The following is a 20,085-nucleotide window of genomic DNA, read 5'->3' on the forward strand; positions in this document are numbered from 1 at the left end:
TGGTAGGCCTGACAGCCCTTCGGTTGCATCTCCTCCAAGGAAGATGGTAGAAGATGAGTCATCAAATAGTTAAATGGCTTCTTCTTGATCTTATAAAAATGTTCTACCCTTCTGGAGTTAGGCTGTAGAGATGCAGGTTTTTGCCACAGTTCCTGTATGAGATCCTCAAGGTCCTCCAACATCAGGAAGGCAACAATCCCAGGAGACTCTGAAGAGAGGCTAACTCATAATCTTAGCTTTGAGTTTGTGCTCCAAGGTAATGACCTATCTCAAGAGACCTGGCCATACAAACCATCTGTTCTCCAAACATTTGGAGAACCTCTGTGGGAGATGCTGGAGATGGCTTGCCTACCCTCTGGTCTGGGCTCAGATCCGATGTTGTGCTGGATCTGTCAGATTCAATTGCTGTTTCTTCTCTCACTGTAGGAATAGGATAGATCCAGGTGCACAGCCGTGTTGGTCTGAAGCAGTAAAACAAAGCAGGAGTCAAGTTTCACCTTTAAGACTAACGGAGTTTTATTCAGAATGTAAGCTTCCGTGTGCTAGAAGCATACTTCACCAGACAATAGTATGGAATGGCAAACAGTCTGGAGAGGAGGGAGCTGATGCAGCTTTGCAGGCCCAAGAACAAGAAGGTCTGCAAAGCAGCATCAGCTCCCTCCTTTCCGGACTGCTTGCTATTCCATACAATTTTCTGATGAAGTGTCCTTCCAGCACACGAAAGCTTACATTCTGAATAAAACTTTGTTGGTCTTAAAGGTGAAACTTGACTCCTGCTTTGTTCTGCAGGAATAGGAGAACAGGGACTGTGTGAGATGGTCATTGACGACTGACACCCAATGAAGGTAATGATACAAACTCGCATCCATGGGGTCACCATACAGGTGTTTGGGGCTGAGACCATGGAACTGTGGGCATCAGATGAGACTAATGCAGAACCTGGCCATGTGGTAAGCCAGTATCTGTTCTCATTGGAGATAGAAACAGGTGGTGATCTTGGACCTGGAGATGGAGTCCTGGGCTTCTCCTTCAAGAGTAGTATTGGATCAGGAGTGTGGATGGGAGCATTCTGACCAGGCTGGCCAAACTGCTACTCAGGAGCCACATATGGCTCTTTCACACATACTGTGTGGCCAACTTGGAGAAAGCATTTGTCTCTTTAAATCACTTTTCTAAGTCAAGCCAGTCAACAGCTTGGAGAATGCATTTAAAGTTGATTTCTTTCTACCTCTCTCTCCCTCCTCTCACCTATTTTCCTTCCTTCCTTCTTGTCTTGTGGCCCTCAAACATCCGATGTTTACTCTGTGTGGCTCTTATGTTAACCAAGTTTGGCCACCCCTGCTCTTGACTATAGTTGGAGACTCCAAAAACATGACCTTCTTGTTTGGCAGCAAAAGAGGAACTGAGGGTCGGGGTGCTGCTGTGAAGGAGCATGTGGTCCCTGGATGGGAACAAACGTCTGGCTCCAGCATGCAGTGCCTCCTGGAGGCTTTTAGCTATAAAGACCTATCCTGCTCATGCGCACTCCCCATGTAGAACTGTACAGAAAATTGATGATCAACAACTGTACTGCAGCACTGGTTTAGAGACATTATAAATGGTGCCAGTGGAGGAAAAAGCAACCCAATGTTTTATTACCTAATTTAACAGCAACACAAACCCCTCCATCCTGTCCTTTTTTTCCTGCGCTAACTTTGATTCATGTGTTTATCAGCCTATTAGCTATATAAAAATTGCATTAAGGAACTTACACAAGGGAAAAGAGATACTCGGCAGGATCCCTGCATATTCTCATTTCATCTCAGTCAAACAGGCAATAATGAAGCATATCCGTTACGAGCTGTCAGGGCTTGGATTTGCTCATCTGCTGCTTCGAATGCCCATGCATTTAACAAAGTGTCAATTAGCTGTTTTCTCCTTTAAAAAAATAATAAGAGCCCCCCCCCCCCCCAAAAGCTAAGCACAAGCAAACCATTCATTTCAGGAATTATGTTTTAATGCTTCAACAATTCATAAAACACCTGAAGCTGACTTCTAATAACCAGCTATTTCACGTTTAATAACGCTTGCTTTCTCTTGTGCGGCTCACGCCCGAAAGCCTTCTGCTGTCTTGTACTATAGATTGCCACCCATTTGTTCCTAATGGATGACTAGAGAATAACGGGCTTTGGAAAACAAAAATCAATGGCCAACTGAGTCAATAGAACAATATCTTAAATGTTAGCATAATCAGATAAGTGGAAGGCCCATACTGTTGAGAACAGTCTGAAAGAGTTCCATCTTCTGTGCAATAATGGTCACTTCTAAACCATCCATGGAAGAAATTGAGGAATTGTTTTAATTATGCAGCATGGCTAATGTTTTGATAACAGCAAATCACATGAAGCAGCTCACTGGTGTTACATTACGATAGATGAGTGGTTTTCAAACTGTATTCCAGGGAATACTCATTAAGAATATCAGTAATGGAGAACAATTTTACATAAGCTAAGACCTAGAGCAAGACTTCCCCATGCTAAGGCTCTGCAGGGGAAGACTGGCAATTTCAGAGTAAACTGATCACCATTACACATATTGTCACTAAATTATCTAGAATAAGCTTCTAATGACCTCTGGGTTTCCTGGAACACTATCTAATATCACTTACGGGAAGGGCCTCATAGGGATAAAGCCTTCTTTCTCAAGAAATTCATTTCTGTACTTCTCTGCTGAGTCAAGACTTCACTATCAGGTGTTCTTTGGAGAGCTGCTTAGCATGTAATCCCCTCTTTTTTCACATGTAAAACCCACATTAGTTAGATTCTAGTGCAATTTTGTTTTAAAACATGGCTTAAGAAACATAGGGTTGCTGGCCAAGAGTCCATTGGTTGGTAACATTACAAATGAGAGCAGGGGAAACCATTTCATACGGACTGATCTTTATGGAGATGAACTGCAGTTGATTGAGACAGCTAGGCTGGGAAAACACCATTACTCCCAGATTAAGATGTTTTCGCAGTCTATGGGAAAAATAACAAATCTTTCTGAACATTGGCTGATGCATTCTGATGGGCTCCAGCAGTCAGGACTTCAGAACCTAGATTAGCCAGGACCTTCAACCGACTTGGGGGGAGGGTGGGATTGAAAAAGAGCTGTTCTTCCTTTGTGTGTGTCAACTGGAAAGAATGGTCTGCACATACACACATTTGCTCCAGTGTGCGTGGGGAGGGGTGGGAGAATGCCAGGTAACTAGTTTTCCAAGTTAAGTTAGAAATCTTTCTCTGTTTTTATTTTCTTTCTTAGAAGCTTCACCCTCATTTCAGTGGCCTGTATACCTTCTGGAAATGTTGGTAATGGAATAAACCTGTATTGTTTAAGAGATAAAGAGACTGCCTCCTGTTGTGCCCACTTGAGAGGGGTGTTTCCAGGAGATGGTACTTTTTACGAAAGGGAACCCCCCCCCCCCCAACAAAATTCTCAAAAGTTAGGGCACAGTGAGAGATCTCCATAGGAAAGACTAAATTTCACCACAACCAAACAAATCCTCCCCCAGCCTCTGGGCAACTTGCATCTTGCTCACATGCTTGCTGGTTGCTTGCATAAGCCAGAAAAGATAAATCTGGGAAAAGTTATAAGCATCCTCACAGTGTACATAGACTGGCTATCAAATATTCCAGGAAATGGGATTTTTAAAATGTTAACTGTTCCTCCCTTCCCTCCTCCATTTTATATTGGATCAAGCTGAATGTGAACCACAGAAAAGACAAACTAAAACTGTGGTTTTGTATTTGAGTCTAAAGTGTCTTTCTGTCTAACTCATTTAAACTTGTGAATCAATAATACAATAATGCAACACAGGAAATACCCATTGTTAAAAATCAGGCTGGCTTTGTAATTCAAATAACATGAATGGTGAATAGGAAAACCATACAGTAATCAGCTGACGACTGCTGTGTTTTTTTGGCCATACAATCACAGTATTTGTGTTGCTATCCTCAGAAGATAGTCTCTTCCAGACTAGAATGTGATAAGCAAAAGGCATGAAAAATGTTAATATTTGATAATACATAAATGTTGAAGGTGCAGGGAGGGAAAATGTGGAAACTTATTTCACTTAAAAAAAAGAGCTTAGAGTGTTGTAAAGCTGCATGCTGCAGCTTGCAAAAGCTGAATGACCTAGCACTGGAGGAACCAAAAACAAGTTACAAAGTCCTAGCATCTTGGCTGGATCCACCGTGAACATCTTCATTCAGGTGTGCACTGTGCATCCTATGCTTGGAACTCAGTTCCTAGGCATGTGGGAGCCTGATTTGGATTGGGACCATGGCATGTGAGTAGAGGGGCCTTAAGCCTTCCCCCTATGTTATTTTCCCTGATCTGAAAAGACCCCAGGGAGCCATTATTTGGGGCAACAGTTATAAATGCCTTAGTTTGGTACAAGCAAAATTGCAAATACATCCAGTACTGGAAAGCACATGTACATTAATTTTTGCCATCTGGTTAGAAAGAACTTTCAGTTTTCCTCTGGTTCATTTGCTGCCCCACCTCCTTCTGTGCTTTTTTTGGTCACACTCAATGGTGTATGAAGGTGGGTGCAGGGGGTGTGGCCTGCCCCCCCACCTACATGCAGCCAGAGGAATTCAGATGGAGGGTACTTGAAACTGGCATGCTACCTCCAGCTACATGTATTTCCTTTTATTTTTAAAAATGCAGTTCTGTCTGCAGCCACTGGGGCGCTGGCAATCTCAGCATGGCAGAAAGCGCTCTGTTGGTTCCTCATCTTGGATTGGCTAGATAGACTTCCATATCTCCAAACTTGTTTAACTTGCATACCAAATAGCCATAACTTTCCTTAAGAAAACAGAACAGAAATTTATTTACAAAAGGAAGAAATAGTACTTAACACAAGATGCCAACACAAATCCAAAACAAAAAAGACACCTAAACAAAAAGACACCTAACTTACATCTGTTCCCTAAAAGTAGGTTTTTCCCTTCAGGCAAAAATTTTCCACACAGGAATGAGGAAACTTTCAGCCTTGTTTATTTCTCTATCTCCCTGACTCAAAAAGCTTCATCAGACCCGGCCGAATTGGCACACTACCGACCGGTCTCAAATTTGCCCTTTTTGGGCAAAATTATCGAGAGGGCTGTGGCATTGCAGCTACAGGATTTTTTGGAGGACGCTTCCACCTTAGACCCATGCCAGTCTGGCTTCCGCCCGGGCCATGGGACGGAAACGGTCTTGGTCGCCCTCATGGTTGACCTCCGACGGCAACTGGATTGAGGCGGCTCGGCAGTATTGCTGCTGCTAGACCTATCGGCGGCGTTCGATATGGTCGACCATCGGCTGCTGACCCGCCGCCTCGCCGACGCAGGAATTCGGGGGGCTAGCCTTACAGTGGCTCTCCTCCTTTCTTGAAGGTCGGGGACAAAGGGTGGCAATTGGGGGGGAGCTGTCTCAGAGACACCCACTTCATTGTGGGGTGCCTCAGGGGGCAGTTCTCTCCCCGATGCTGTTTAACATCTTCATGCGCCCCCTTGCCCAGATTGCATGGAGGTATGGGCTGGGTTGTCATCAGTATGCAGATGATACCCAGCTCTATCTACAGATGGACGGCCGGGCTGGCGATGTCCCTATAAATTTGGACCGGGCGTTACAGGCCGTGGCTGACTGGCTCAGGCTGAGCGGGCTGAAGTTGAATCCGGCGAAGACTGAGGTCCTTTGCGTGGGCCGCGGCGGACCGGGAGGGGAGATTACCCTACCGGCTTTTGACGGTGCGCCACTGATACCAGTGCGCAGAGTCAAGAGCCTGGGAGTGCTACTGGAATCCTCTTTATCAATGGAGGCGCAGATAGCTGCCACTGCTAGATCCGCCTTCTTTCACCTCAAGAGGGCGAGGCAGTTGGCTCCCTTCTTGGAACGCAGCGACCTAGCAACTGTGATCCACGCAACGGTCACCTCGAGACTAGACTACTGCAATGCCCTCTACATGGGGCTGCCCTTATACCGAACACAGAAACTTCAGGTGGTCCAGAACGCGGCGGCCAGGCTGCTAATGGGACTACCTCGGTGGGAACACGTGCGGCCTGGGCTGCGGGATCTGCACTGGCTACCGGTTGTGTACCGTGTTCGCTATAAAGTGCTGGTCATCACCTTTAAAGCCCTATATGGCCGAGGACCTGCCTACCTAAGGGACCGCCTCTCCCCATATGTTCCCCAGAGAGCACAGAGATCCAGCTCTCAAAATTTTTTAACAATCCCTGGGCCAAGAGAGGCTAGATTGAAGACAACCAGGGAGCAAGCCTTCTCAGCAATGGCCCCTCGATGGTGGAATCAACTTCCAGAGATGGTGCGAGCCCTGCGGGACTTGAACCAATTCCGCAGGGCTTGCAAAACATTTCTTTTTCAGCTTGCTTTTAAGACAGAACCTGGCTAAATGGATTGCAGCCATCTAGCCATCTTATGTATGATTACGATGTATAGTATTTTATAGCACCTATTTTATCTATTTTTAACTAATTTATTTATGTAATTGATTGTATTTAAAATTGTTGTTTATATTGTTTTATTGAATCATGGAATTCCATGTCTGTGAGCCGCCCTGAGCCCGCCTTTGGCGGGGGAGGGCGGGATATAAAAATAAAGTTATTATTATTATTATTATTATTATTATTATTAAAAGGCTCTGGTGTAAATGAATTGGTAGCATGCTGTTACGGCAGATCCAGGTGGGCAGCCATATTACAGCGGGTTATCATAACATGAAGTTATGAGGAGGTATTTGTGAGCCCTGGGAATTATCGTTTCTTTGTTAGAGATATCCTCTTTCCATCACAGTATTATTACCAGGGCTTCCTGGGAGGAAGAAATGACTTGTTAAAGCAGTTTTAAGACTATAGTGTGGATGTGCAATCTCTTGGATGGAGGTTCTTGACCTTTTGAAGTCGAGCCCATTTCTAAACTGACTGGGCCACATTTGCAAAGCTAATTCTTGTTATTTTCTGCCTCCTTGACATCAAATCAAGGAAGTCTCACTTGAGTTAATGCTGACCAGGGTTTTTAGTTCATGCTTAATATTTATAAATATATAGCATTACTGAGCAATGGGCTGAATTTCATGGCCATTTTACTCACTATCTACAGGCAAACCCAAATCTGTCATCAACCCTCCCAGATCTCTCTTCTCCAGCTCATCCTGTCCCTCCTTGCCCTCTAACCTAGCCTCACGACACACCTTTGACAGAATTGTGACTCACTTTTGGGTTCTGACTCACCGTTTAAGATTCACTACTCTAAGGCATTATCCCTTGACATACAAATTACAGAGGTGATAAAGTCTACAAACCCTTAGACAGTTTGATCCACTCTCTTCTTTATTCTATTATTTCCTTTGATGCATGAGCTGGGCTGACAAATATGGTGGAATAGAACTAATTCAGATTAACAACCATGAAGGCTCACTGCAAATTACTGAATCCTGTGAATTAGTGAACAAGCCCAATCTAAAAGCAAAGTACATTCCATGATACATTATCACTGTTCACTTATTTTGGCATTTGCAGGATAGTTCTATGATACTTCATAATGCTGCACGGTCTGTTGTGTATGATTAATGAAGTTGTATGACCTCACTCATCTAATGAACCATAAAAATGAATATGCCTTTTTGGTATAGTTGAATTCATTTTTTAAATGTACACTTTCAATCTTGAGCTATTCTGCTATTAAATCGTTACAGCAAAGATTTAAATCTTCACCACTTTGTGTGTGTGTGTGTGGCTGATTTCTAATTTCAGCATGCAGGTGAGGATCTGAGGCACTACAAATAAAAACATATATAAATAGATAGGTATAATAAAATTTATTTTTACAGCACAATATTTTAATGAACCTCAGTTTGGAGGCATCTCTCAATAACAAAAATGAGAGCCCATAAGGGACTGGTTTAGTTGGTCTTCTGGAAATGACAGAAATGAGAAAAAGTGAGAATCAGTAATATCTAACAGACGCAGGGCAGATATGGGGTCAGGGAGGAATGGTGGTCTTGCACCTTGAAGCACAGACATTCACTATAAATTTCAAACAATGTGATTAGAACTGAAGCAGGAGGAAGTTTTCAACCCTCTTTCCCACTCCTTGTAGTGTTTAACATGCTTTGCCCTTGAGCTCTCATAACAACTCTTGATATCAACGCACTAGGCACTCTGATACTGGGTTTTTTACAGTGTAATCCTATGCAAACCCCTTGATTCTACTATTAAATTAAAAACACACATAGAACCAAATGGCCCAGCAGCATCCTTTCTGTCTTCCAGGGTGGTCAGCCATAAAGCCCCACTGTTGTTCCCCCAGCAAGTGGTGCTAAGTTCCATGTTGCTTCTAAACATGGATGTATAGTATAGTGGGTTCAAAGCATTGCAGAGATGAGATCATACTGAGGACAGCTCTTTAATAGGGAAAGCATGGTGAAGGCTGCTCCCAACAAAGACTGAGTAAGGGCCTGTGGGCCAAACCTATATACAACTCTTATCTCCTGCGCTAGCCTGCCATTGGTTCATTCAAACAGGCAAGTGTCTGTGATTGGTGCGGGCGGTGGTTATTTGGATCCCACTACCTATTGTTATACAGTCCCCAAGCTCTGCTTTCCTGGCTCCAATGAGCCGGCAGGAAGTACATACTTTAAGGCACATACGTAACAGGATGTTTCACTGAGACATCATGGCTAAGAGCCATTGATAGACTCTGCTAAACTAGTGGCTGTCACTGAAGTGGATAGCAGTGAATTAATCATGCAATGCATTAAAATGGATCTCTTTTAGTTCACTCGGGTTCTATCCTGGAATACATAGCGTGCATTGTGTGTATCGCAAATTAAGACGGCATGCTAACATCCTTGATCATGATGTGCTCAGGAGTCACAACAGACTTACGAAGAATATCATCTGCTCCTTGAACTAACATCCAGAATGTTTTCTACTTGTTTGCTGGGTATCAGCTTATTTACTACATTTATACCCTGCCTTTCTTCACTGGAACGCAAAGCTACAAATTTCACACAGTGAGATCTAGTCAATACCTGTAAGGAAACCACCTGGGAGCCTTAAGTACCAATGAAGAAAGGAGACATATAAATAAAAACAGTGGTGGTTTGAGACCGTCTTCACCACGGTTCAATTAAAACAAGCCCATGCTTGGGGTGACAACTATTTGTGCCAGTCTAGTGTCTCAAACGTGCTATTCTTAACTGAAGCCAGAAAAAGGAAGAGCCTCAGACATGCTTGCCCTGACAAGCCCTAGGGATGTTTGGGCATTCCTATTAACTGTAATGGGGTCATCCAGCCAGAGCCAGAGTTATTTACCTCCTATGATTTGATTTTCCCCAACTGGCACATAAGTGATAAATTCTGGTACCAAGAAACAATTAATTTAATTGCTTGTGTAATACGTATTGATGCTCATTGTTATAGGCTTCTACACAAGATTTTGTATTGAATGACACTTTAGCACAAAAGGAAGGCATGGCTATATACTGGACCCCCCCCCCCCCCCAATTATATCTTAGGGCAACTTAAGGCTGCCCATGATAATTACGCCCCATGTGCTTAAACCATCCATGCTGTCTTAATTAATTTTAATTTATTGGTTTAATTGTTTTAACTATTCTGATGTTTTATTGTTGATTTTACTGTTTTAGCTTGTTGGAATCCACCCTGAGCCCTTGTGGGAAAGGGTGGACTATAAATGTACAAAATAAATAAATAACCAGTCTCTTTTCTCCTGGCAGCCTGAATCTAAACCTCGTTGCCTAGGTGGGTTAATGTGTCACCTCTCCATTAGCTCATCTGTAAGGATGAGGTGGGGAACTTAAATGATGACAGCTTAAGACAGTAGATGCAAGGCTGGACTGATGCACTATATTGTGGGCAAAGCAACTATTCTTCAAGGCCAGAACATGCCTATTAACTAATTCATATCATCTATTCACATCACACATCAAAAGACAATGGACACAGCCAAATATCAACACCAGTACATTTAGCAACATTGCTGGAAACAGCTTTATCAGTTTTCAAAAAGCAAAGAGGAGCAGGCTTGGATTATCATGCAGAAAAGCATTCCTTCAGAATCACATTTTGAATATTGGTCTAATTCTGTCCCTTAATGCCCAGAACTGTTAATGTGAATGTTGGCTTGTCAAAGGTTTTGTGCTCTGTTGTTTTATATGCTCTGCCCCAGTACTGACAGGTTTCTCTGTATGTTTTATTATTCCTAATGTACCAATGTAAGCAAGGAAATGAATGAGACTACAGAAAGACAGAATTTGGATGAAAATGTCCAGAACTACAAACTTGTATTAGCAATTTATTTACTGACCTGATATTCTACTTTTGTGTCCCAATTGGGACTCAACAGGAGGCTGAAAAAAATCACTACATCATCATGAGCGAGTTGAAATTATATCCACAAGGGACAATGTATCAGCATTAGCCAGGTTTGCTGGCCATTGTGTTCCTTAAGCCATGCAATTCTTTTTTTTTTTTTTTTGTATTTTTTCCAGAGATGAGGGAATGGGTTGCTCATGCTGGGATAAAATATAAAGGAAGAACAGGAGGAGCTGAGAAGATGAAAATGAACTCTGAAAAGTTTTATTTATGTTATTTATAGCCCACCTGTCTCATACAGTCATAAGAGGGCAAAGGGAGAATCGGCTATTCATTTTGTACGCAAAAGGCGCCATCTGGGGTGGCTTCGGAACTGGGAATAAATGTCTTTGCTATGCTGCATGCTGCTCCCCATCAGGAACTCTAGAGGAGACTGTGCTTCACCCCTTTTGGGTTTAAAAATGATCATCTTTCAAGGTCTTTGAAATCAACAGGCTGCTTAAAAAAATTATTTTTGTTTGGAATTTAGGAGTCCCTTTGACACTGATAAGCACAAGAGAGCTGCAGAACTAATGGAGCCTGAACAGACAAAGGCCACTATCTCAAATTATGACACAGAGGTGACAGCCATTTCCATCAGAAAGAAGTTAAGCTGCAGTGCCAGTTGCAACTTATCAAATACTTTCCATTCCTATTTATGTAAGCCTTCAGATATTTTTATGTTCTGCAGAGTTTTAGTGTTTTTGCTTGTATCTGGCCAGTTCATTTGTTTGAACTGTTATGCACCTTGTGCTAAGGCTTAGGCCAGATAAGAACATTTATCAAGTTTCTAGAGACTACAGTCAACATAATTGAACATAAGAGAAGCCATGTTGGATCAGGCCAATGGCCCATCCAGTCCAACACTCTGTGTGTCACACAGTGGCCAAAAAACCCAGGTGCCATATTGTGTTTCCTTTTACTCCATACAGGATCTCAGAAATCTTCAGATTGGTAGTTACTTCTTTTATATATTTTTATTACTTCTGGTGTTGGTGGGAGCAGCTGTTACTCCCTGGTCCAGAATATTTTTATCTATACTTTATTTATTTATTGTTTCATTGGATTTATAAACTGCAAGCAGGGCTCTGGGCAGTTTACAAAAGAATATTTATAACAGATAAATTAAATTGCTCAAAAACCTAGTCTAACATGAAAACTTAAGTAGGCATTTGACTATTAACATGTTTCCACATATAATCAAGTGCTTCTGTGTATCTGTGCATACAGATTTATAGGCCCAATTTGACTAAAAACATGATACCTTACTTTATGTGGGCAATTAGTGAGGTAAAGTTATTTTCCTTTGACAGAAAGCCCTCAAAACTGAAATATAAGATTAAATATATATAAGCTTTTTTATGTAGTTACTTAAACCCAAAAAGGACAAAAGTCCCAAAACAACTATTTGATTTCTGGATGCTTGAATTTCAGCTGGTGAGTTAGGAAGTGCCTGGAATGACACTGACTCAATTCCAGAACATCTGGCGAGAAGCAGGCAGAGCCAATGTTTATAAAAATGTTTTCCTAAATAGAAAATGACAGAACATAACTTTGTTTTCATAAACATTTTCTATAAAGTTTACTTCTCTTCCCAACTGTTAACTCTGTCTTAAAATTGCAGGAAAGGGCATTGGCTGGAATAACCAGAAGCAACCATGGTCTCAGCATGGTACGTACTTATGACTACCCAAATGACTTCTACCAGTCATGACTGTGCCTTGGTTTATACTATAAGTCTCCTAGGTCTGTTCTGTCCACTGCTCCACACTGTCTTTCTGATTGTTGGAGCCAGAACCAGAAACATAATGAATATTTTCATCTGAGTTCAGGTGTGATGAACAGATCTCCAGTAGGTTTTTAAAGTCTTCAGAGGGGGTTGGGACTAGAACAGGGCTGCAACAATGCATGAATGTTTAACCCTGTAGCAGCCTTCTTACATCAACTTCTCTTCTGAAGATGTTATTTCTTCCATAGGAAACCCATACAGGCACCATATGTAGCCTAATATGCTTCCATCTGTGGACTAAATAACAGCTCCAAGGATGAACATGGGCAGAGAATGTGTGTGCGGTGCAGAACTGCTTCTTTTGTTTTTCCTAATTTCAAAGGAGGACAAGGGGGAGACATCACCTACATCCCATGTGTTATTCTGCAGCAGCACTTCTATCTTTGACCAACCAACTTATTCTATCCATTGGCTGACTATTGTTATAAACAATTTAGGGGACTATGTACTAAGTATGCACGCTAAAGGGACAACTAATCAGAATGCACAATCACAGAAAAGCTTCGTCCCCCCCCCCCATTTAATCTTATATGTACTCAAGAGCAGACCTTTGAACTCTTCTCAGAATCTCCCCCACTGAAATCAAAAATGCTTTCTCTTCCTAACGCTGTTTACTGAAATAAACTTTTGTATGTTTCACTATAATTGGATTATCCTAATATCCTGCTGATCCATACAAATTACAATCATTTTCAAATATCTTACTTTGTTTTTTGTATGAGGTTTTAGTTATAGGATTTATTTCCCAAATGTTCAAATTTCAATTGCTTCCTTGCAGGAACAAATCTGGTAAATGGATTAGAAAGACTGCTTGAACATAGATTTGAAGATTCTCTTGCACACCAACGATGTCTTCAAGAGCAGCAAAGACACTAACAATATGGAACAGGCCCTTTTCAGGCTATATATTACCTCTTTACTATATACATCTTCTCCAGTTTTTATATCATGATGTAATCTGAACTCATAATTGTGTCAGTCTCAGTATTTACAGCCCAGTAACATTGTTCTGGCCATTCACAAGGGCCACTGAATTTATAGTGGCAGTAGCTTGTCAGGTACTTTACAGATTGTCTGTGCATCTCAGAAATAAAAAAAAATCAGGACTATAAAGTAGGGTGGGACACAGTGCTTGTATTTTTACAGTCTCTTTCCCTCCCCCACCCCTTCTTCTTCGGATAAACATACATGTAAGCCTTCAATCTAGTTAAAAAATGGAGCATTTTGGAGTATTGCCAGTTTAGTCCATTGACTCCAGGGGAAATAAATGAGCTGCTCCCTGTAAGCTGGGTTGAAGACTGTGCCCTATATTGCAGAATAAATAATTATGTTATGAGGGATAAAAGGCCTTGGAGGTAGAGATTTTTTTTTTTTTGGTCTCTATTAACCCCCTGCCCTGAGACAGTTTCTCTTTGGTAGTAACTTTAGCCACCTTGTGGCCATCTTTTGTTAATTTTGTAAATAAACAAACACATTCAATGATCAATTTTCCTTCTGCAAAATGGAGACGGTTGACCAATGTCAGCAGGAATGAGGAACACTCAAGCCTGACCCCATCCACTGGCCAGAGGATGAACAAGGGATGGAAGCAGCTTCCCCTTCCCTTGTGGCAAGAATTCTATTATTGTTGATTGTTGCCTTGTGGAAGGGGGGGGGGGGCAGAGATTTCTTTGGGACTGCAGGCCCCGTTCCCTTAATTTAAGACCACACAACACCCCTCTTTCAGCCTTGGGATCATGTAGACTGCAAACCATAAAGAGAATAATAGTGACCTGCTATAAGTGCCATTAAATAAAGTTTATAAAACTATCTATGTCTTTGGTTTACTTACCACCACCTCCAGTTGCCAAGACCAGCTGTTTTTCTGGGGCAGGAATAAGCAGTGGAGTGAGTATTCGAAAACAATGTGAGTGGAGCTAGTCCCTGTTAATTATTCCTATGTTCCTGCCCGTTTAGTCTTACACAGAACTCATAAGAACATAAGAAAAGCCATGTTGGATCAGGCCAATGGCCCATCCAGTCCAACATTCTGTGTCACACAGTGGCCAAAAAACCCAGATGCCATCAGGAGGTCCATCAGCGGGGGCCAGGACAACTCTAAGCACAACATTTTCTTCAATTAATTTTGAAAAATCATAATCTACAATTGCTATTCTATGCCTTGGGTAAATATGTGCACAAATTATCTTGTATACTCAGCAGATTTGAGCAGAGTTGGATCAGTGGGTGGGATCAATTTCAGGTCTTATCAGTGAGACAAAAGATACTGTCTAAAACTAACATAAGAAAATGCCGGGGAATGGGTAATTGCTCCTAAAAGATAAAGGTCAATAGAAAATATCTTAAAAAGACATCAGAGGACAAATAAGAGCAACATGAAAATATGGCTAACACACTGAAAAGATCATTAAGAAGCACATACCCATCCTTAACAAAAGATAGATCAGGGCCAATATTAATATTATCAACAGGAAATTATCAACAGGAATGCATATGCTTATTTGTGGCCTGATATGTAACTAGGCTTGCCAGGTCCCTCCCTCCTGGCTACTGGTAGAGATAGGGGGACTTACTAGGAGCAGCAAAGAGGCCCATCCAATGAGCAGCTATGTGTCAACATCACTGACAGTGTGATCCAGAAGTGATGTCACTACTTTTGGGACACTGGAGGTGACACTCTGGTATTTGGGCAAAAACTTTATGGTAAATTTGGCTTCTACCATAGAGTTTTTACCCAAGTGCCAGAGCATCACCCTGATTACTTGGACATGATGCCATCATGTTCAGGTTACATTGGCAGTGATGCAGACACACTGCTACATGTTGGGTGGATCTCCCACTTTTTCAGATGTCCCCTCTGAAGGCCAGCTGATTGGTGGTGGAGCCTGGCAGTGAGGGATTCCTGCTCCCACCAAGGGGGTCTGGCAACCTTATATCTAACATTGTCATTTAAAGAATGTGTACACTGCTGGAGAGCTGCTATTTCTAGGCTGGAGGGGGTATGGTGAAAGGGCAAGGCCTCACTCAATGCACAGCAGCCAAGAAGGTCAGAGCGCCTGCTCCGGCTGCAACGCCACTGAGGATGTTCTCCGCAGCTGAGAACGAAACGTCTGGAAGAAAAACTTTCTCCAGTAGAACACAGCACTTGAGCCCGAAAGATTCTACAAACCCTAATGATGTTACCAGCCGTGAAAACCTGAAATCTTTCAGCTCTTTCTTTCTATGTTTCTAAAGCTCAGTGGTAGAACACATACTTTGCATGCAGAAGATCCCAGGTTCCATCCCCAGCATTTCCAGTTAAAAGGATCAGTTTGTAGTCCACCCGAAAGCCATTGTCAGCAGAGTAGGTAATACTGATTTGATAGACCAATGGCCTGACTCAGTATAAGGCATGCTTCATGTGCTCAACATAGCATGCCACTGCCTTCCCATTTACTGAATTCAGTTATTGCACCAGTGATTACACATCTCAAGGGAGGACAGAGAGAAGAAAAGGGCATTTTCATAAATGATACTTAAGTTGGTTTTATCTCCTCTTTTTCAGTTCAGCTGTAATATCTAGATTGTCTGGAATGAAAATTCTATTTAAAAATGTCTTTCTCCCATTTTCTGTCCCTTGTTATCAACATTCACAACAGGACACGGTGTTGCCATACCTTTAGTGTCTTGTGCAATCCATGGCTTGCCGATGGTGCTGCCTATCCCTAGGACCTCTGGTGCTGTTTCATGTCTTTCATGATCAGTTATATCAATATCAGCATATTCTGCTGTGGTAGGCTGTATTCAGTGGCACCCTAACACTCCACTCTCTTGTTCTTTTCCCTAAGGATATCCCTACACTTACTGTGGGAAGGCAGTCATGTGCTTCCTGTCTACTGTGTGCACTGGCAGGTGACTAGTAGGGGTTGAAGTGTCCTTCCCATGTATACTGCAACAGATTGTATGTGTTGAAACCTGTGTTCTGTTCTGAGTGGAGATGCTGTTTAGAATAACAGAGCCTATGCTTCCTTTCCAACATATCTGCAAACTGTCAATGTGCTCCCTGGATCTTTTTTTCCCTTGCTCTGGGCACAGTGCTTTTCAAAGAATTCCAGGAAAGTCTACAATTCCTTGGAAACCTCTCAGCATCCTATAATGAGAAGATGAGTGATAGGGGACAAACTTCCGCGAAAGACAGATTGTTTGCTATTATTGATTTACATGTACATGCACACATGCCAAGTTCTCAGTTCTCACTTATACACAATAATGAACTTTGTCTTGAAAGTGTCACTGGACTCAAATTTCATTCTCACATCTGCTTGTTAACTTTTGTATTTGTATGCTAATTTACTGCCATTCACAGATTTTTCCTTTTTCCAATCTCAGCTACATTCGCCCAGGTCTTATGCATCTTGACTATGTAACTAGCTCTTCCTGACAACTCCCTTCCACTCCCTATATGTAAAGGTTGAGGAAATTCTGTTTCACTGTATCTGAGGAAGTGTGCATGCACATGAAAGCTTATATCTTGAATAAGTATGCTGTTGGTCATAAAGTTGCCCCTGGACTCAAACTTTGTTCAGATTTATCTAGCTCAGACTGGCAATAAGCTGGGTCAATATTGCGCATGAGCTGACTGTGTCTCTAAAAAATCCTCCATAATTGTGTACAAACCCTGCTTCCTGTGGCAATGTCCTCTGAAGGTAAAAAGCTTGAAAACCCTGCTTCAAGCTACATATACTCAATTTAGGACTGAGTTGGAAGTTCTCTCTTGAATTTTTTGGGAGGAAGCCTGGAGGTGGAATTTCTCAAAAAAGACCCCCCCCCCCCCGTTAGTTAGTTTTTTTTATTGTGTCTGTCTGTGATGACGGCGTCAGCTGTGACCACACTCCAGACAGCTGCCCGGCATCTCATTTTTCTCCCTAAGAAGCCAGAGTAATGTCAGGAAGCACTGCCCACATTTGCATTTCGCAGGTATGGCATAATTATGAAGCCAAATCCATGAGATCAATGGTTTTTGCTTTTAAGCAGCAATGAGAACTGAGACAAACCCTTTACCCCTGTTTGCAGGGCCTTCTTGAAAAACTGCTGGGAAGCTCCTTCTTTGCACCCAGTAAGCGCATCAGCAAAGGGAAGGGAGGGAATTCTCAGCTTAAACCTAACAAGTTCTCCCAGATTTTCCTCATATGACTTGCTCTGCAGACTTTCTTTGTAAATAATTGCTTGTAATTATTTGTAATATTTTTAAACAATTGATATAGCTTTAAAAACATGCATACACACTCTCCTATCATTTTCACGCACATGCATGTTTGCAGCTACAAAACCCCAGGTATGTGTGGTCAGCGAGGGGGATGAGGGGTATTTCTTTCCAAGACCCAACAGCTGAAAATAAGATTTAAGAGTCTACCAAAGAAAAGTCACATTGATAGGTCTTTTAGAGCATTTGAAGAACATGTTCATTGCCTGGGTTGTAAACAGCAGCTTACCGTGGGTTGGAATGGGAGAGAGGGTTCATCTCTTTCTGATAGTGACATCCTTGATTGATTGGCTGTGGAAGACAGAAGTAGGAGTGAGAAAGTGATTTTGCCAAACTTCTTTCATTATGTCGAAATGTGAATTAAAGCATTATTTTCATCTACATGGTGCCATCAAGGTACGCTGCAGAGTTGTCTAAGCAAATAAGGGAAACACTTGCTCCAAGGAGCAAACTGAGCTTCCAATACTGAGGGAGGCAATTGTGCATGATTGACCAGAGCTGCTCTCCCAAAATCAGAAAAAGTGGCATGTTGTTTTTCTATGCATGACAGGAAAACAGCGCGATGCTGGCCCGATGGATGGGAGCAAAGGTTTAACTGTAATTGCTTTCGGAAAGAAGCGCCAATGGTAATTTCTTGCATTATTCTCACTTTCCATTACATATATATCTGCCCCATCCCACACGGATCTTGAAAAGATCTCCAGGTGGTTTTTAAAAATGTAAACAGCAGCTGTGGAGGAGGGCTTAGACTGAGACTGTGGTGTGGGGAGCTTCACCCTTTCACCTGTGTCATTTGCTGAAAATCAGCTGGTTCCTGGGTGGCTGCTGTTTTCTCTGTGGAGGGGGACACACACACATGTGCCTCATCTGGGGATGGGAAAATGGAGTAGGGATTACTGTTAACTCCCTCACTCAGCACTTGGAATCCAACCCAAATTGCCCCTATCCTATTAAAAAACCCAACCCAACTGCTGAGTCACCTTACACAGATCTGTCAATGTCATCTCTAGCTTGGATCCTCACACACTTAAAACTCTTTGCAATGTCTTTGGCAGTGGACTGAATGCACAAGAATGTTGCATGTAACTGATTTTGACTTTAATCTTTTAATTCCTATTTTTAAATATTCATAGATTTAGAAATATGCTCTCTGACAGATTTAGAAATTAGGCAACTTTTATAGTTTAGCACTATTTATACGTCACTTGAAAGAAATTACTGCAGCCTGACAGTGAAGCAAGAGTAATAGGCAGTTCTCAAAGCCATTATATACTTTTTGGACTGACAGTCTGGAACTGCTGCTAAACAATTTATATTTCAACAATCCCCCCTGACAGCCTAGCTATTACATTCTGATTCTTGGTAAACTATCACTGGCTATAAAATATAGTTTTTAGTACATCACTTTTAATGTTTTCGTGTGAGCATCTGTTCACACATTTGCCTGAATTTTTGGCTATTCAGATTCTGGATTTTTGCAGATCAAAGGAGATTTCTCCTCCTCCCAACACACTGAAAACTACAAACAGCTGGGCACTTCATAATTGTCAAATATCAGATTAAGAATTTCAAACATAAAAGTGGACTCAAAATCCCAAATCCAAGGGAATACTTTAAATGAAACAAAAGAGTATTTTATTACTCAAGCGTGTGTGAAATAAAACCAACAGTAAAAATAAAGATAGAAAAAAAAACAACCTTCTGGTGGTGCTGTTGCCATAGATTAGAGTAGACCAAGGGACAAAGAGGTTATATAAAATTAGCCAATATTTCAAAGAGGAAAAAAAAAGCATTGCTTTCTGGGGAGGAGCTGACCATAATCTATACAGGAAAAAATTAGCAGAGATTTGATGAGCAAGTAACGCTGGGAAGAAATATGATTAGTTCAAAAAGGGAAAGATTTTTATCATCTCACACTAAAGAAGAACACCCATAATACAATTTCCTTTGGATTATCAAGGCAAGGGAAACTTGAATCTCCCCCCTCCATTTTCAGGCACAAGAATTACAATAAGCATTACTTATTAAAAGGAGAAATGATGCTGGGACATGTCCTAACCTTGCTTATCAACAGAACCGTAACATATGACACCATTTTCACAGCCCTGAAGTTGTGATAAAACACTTCTGAAAAGTCAAGTAGCAAAATGACTAAAAATTAGCCTTTACTGATAGGAAATTTGGTAGCTCAGAAAAGAAGAGAAAAATTTGCAGTGCATCTGTTCTAGAGTAAATATATTATATACATTACACAAAATGAGAAGCCTTCAGATGCTTTCAGTTAGATGAAGGAATCTAAATTCTTATTTTTCTAGGCTAGTATGTCAAGAACATTAGAAAATGTGACAGTGGGATGAATTTACTATATTTTCAAGTACATTTTTAAAATCAGCCTGTACTGAATAGGTTCAGTGTTGATTTTGAACATTAGGGAAACTAATCCTCATCATCCTTTACAATTATCAGGCAAGAAAGGGCTTGTTACCCTTTCAGCTTGTCAGGAATCAATTTATGAATATTTAGAGAAAGGGCTCCAAGCTTTCCCTTGCTTTGATCCAACTAAAGACTTCTGTATATGGAAACACATTTTCATGCACATATTTATCATAAAATCGTAGAGTTTGAAGGCTCCTAAAGGCAATCTAGTCCAG

General features: G+C 41.6%; 1 protein-coding gene across 1 annotated transcript in view; it reads right to left on the minus strand.

Moving 5' to 3' along the window:
• CFAP20DC (CFAP20 domain containing) overlaps positions 1-20,085 on the minus strand; it is a 269,093-nt gene that overhangs the window by 45,657 nt on the left and 203,351 nt on the right. Inside the window, exon 14 of the mRNA XM_060239416.1 lies at positions 17,664-17,725. Coding sequence (XP_060095399.1) covers positions 17,664-17,725 — 62 coding nt within the window. The remainder of the gene's footprint in view (positions 1-17,663; positions 17,726-20,085) is intronic.

This window comes from Heteronotia binoei, chromosome 5 (genome assembly GCF_032191835.1).
Source record: "Heteronotia binoei isolate CCM8104 ecotype False Entrance Well chromosome 5, APGP_CSIRO_Hbin_v1, whole genome shotgun sequence".
Lineage (NCBI taxonomy): Eukaryota > Metazoa > Chordata > Lepidosauria > Squamata > Gekkonidae > Heteronotia > Heteronotia binoei.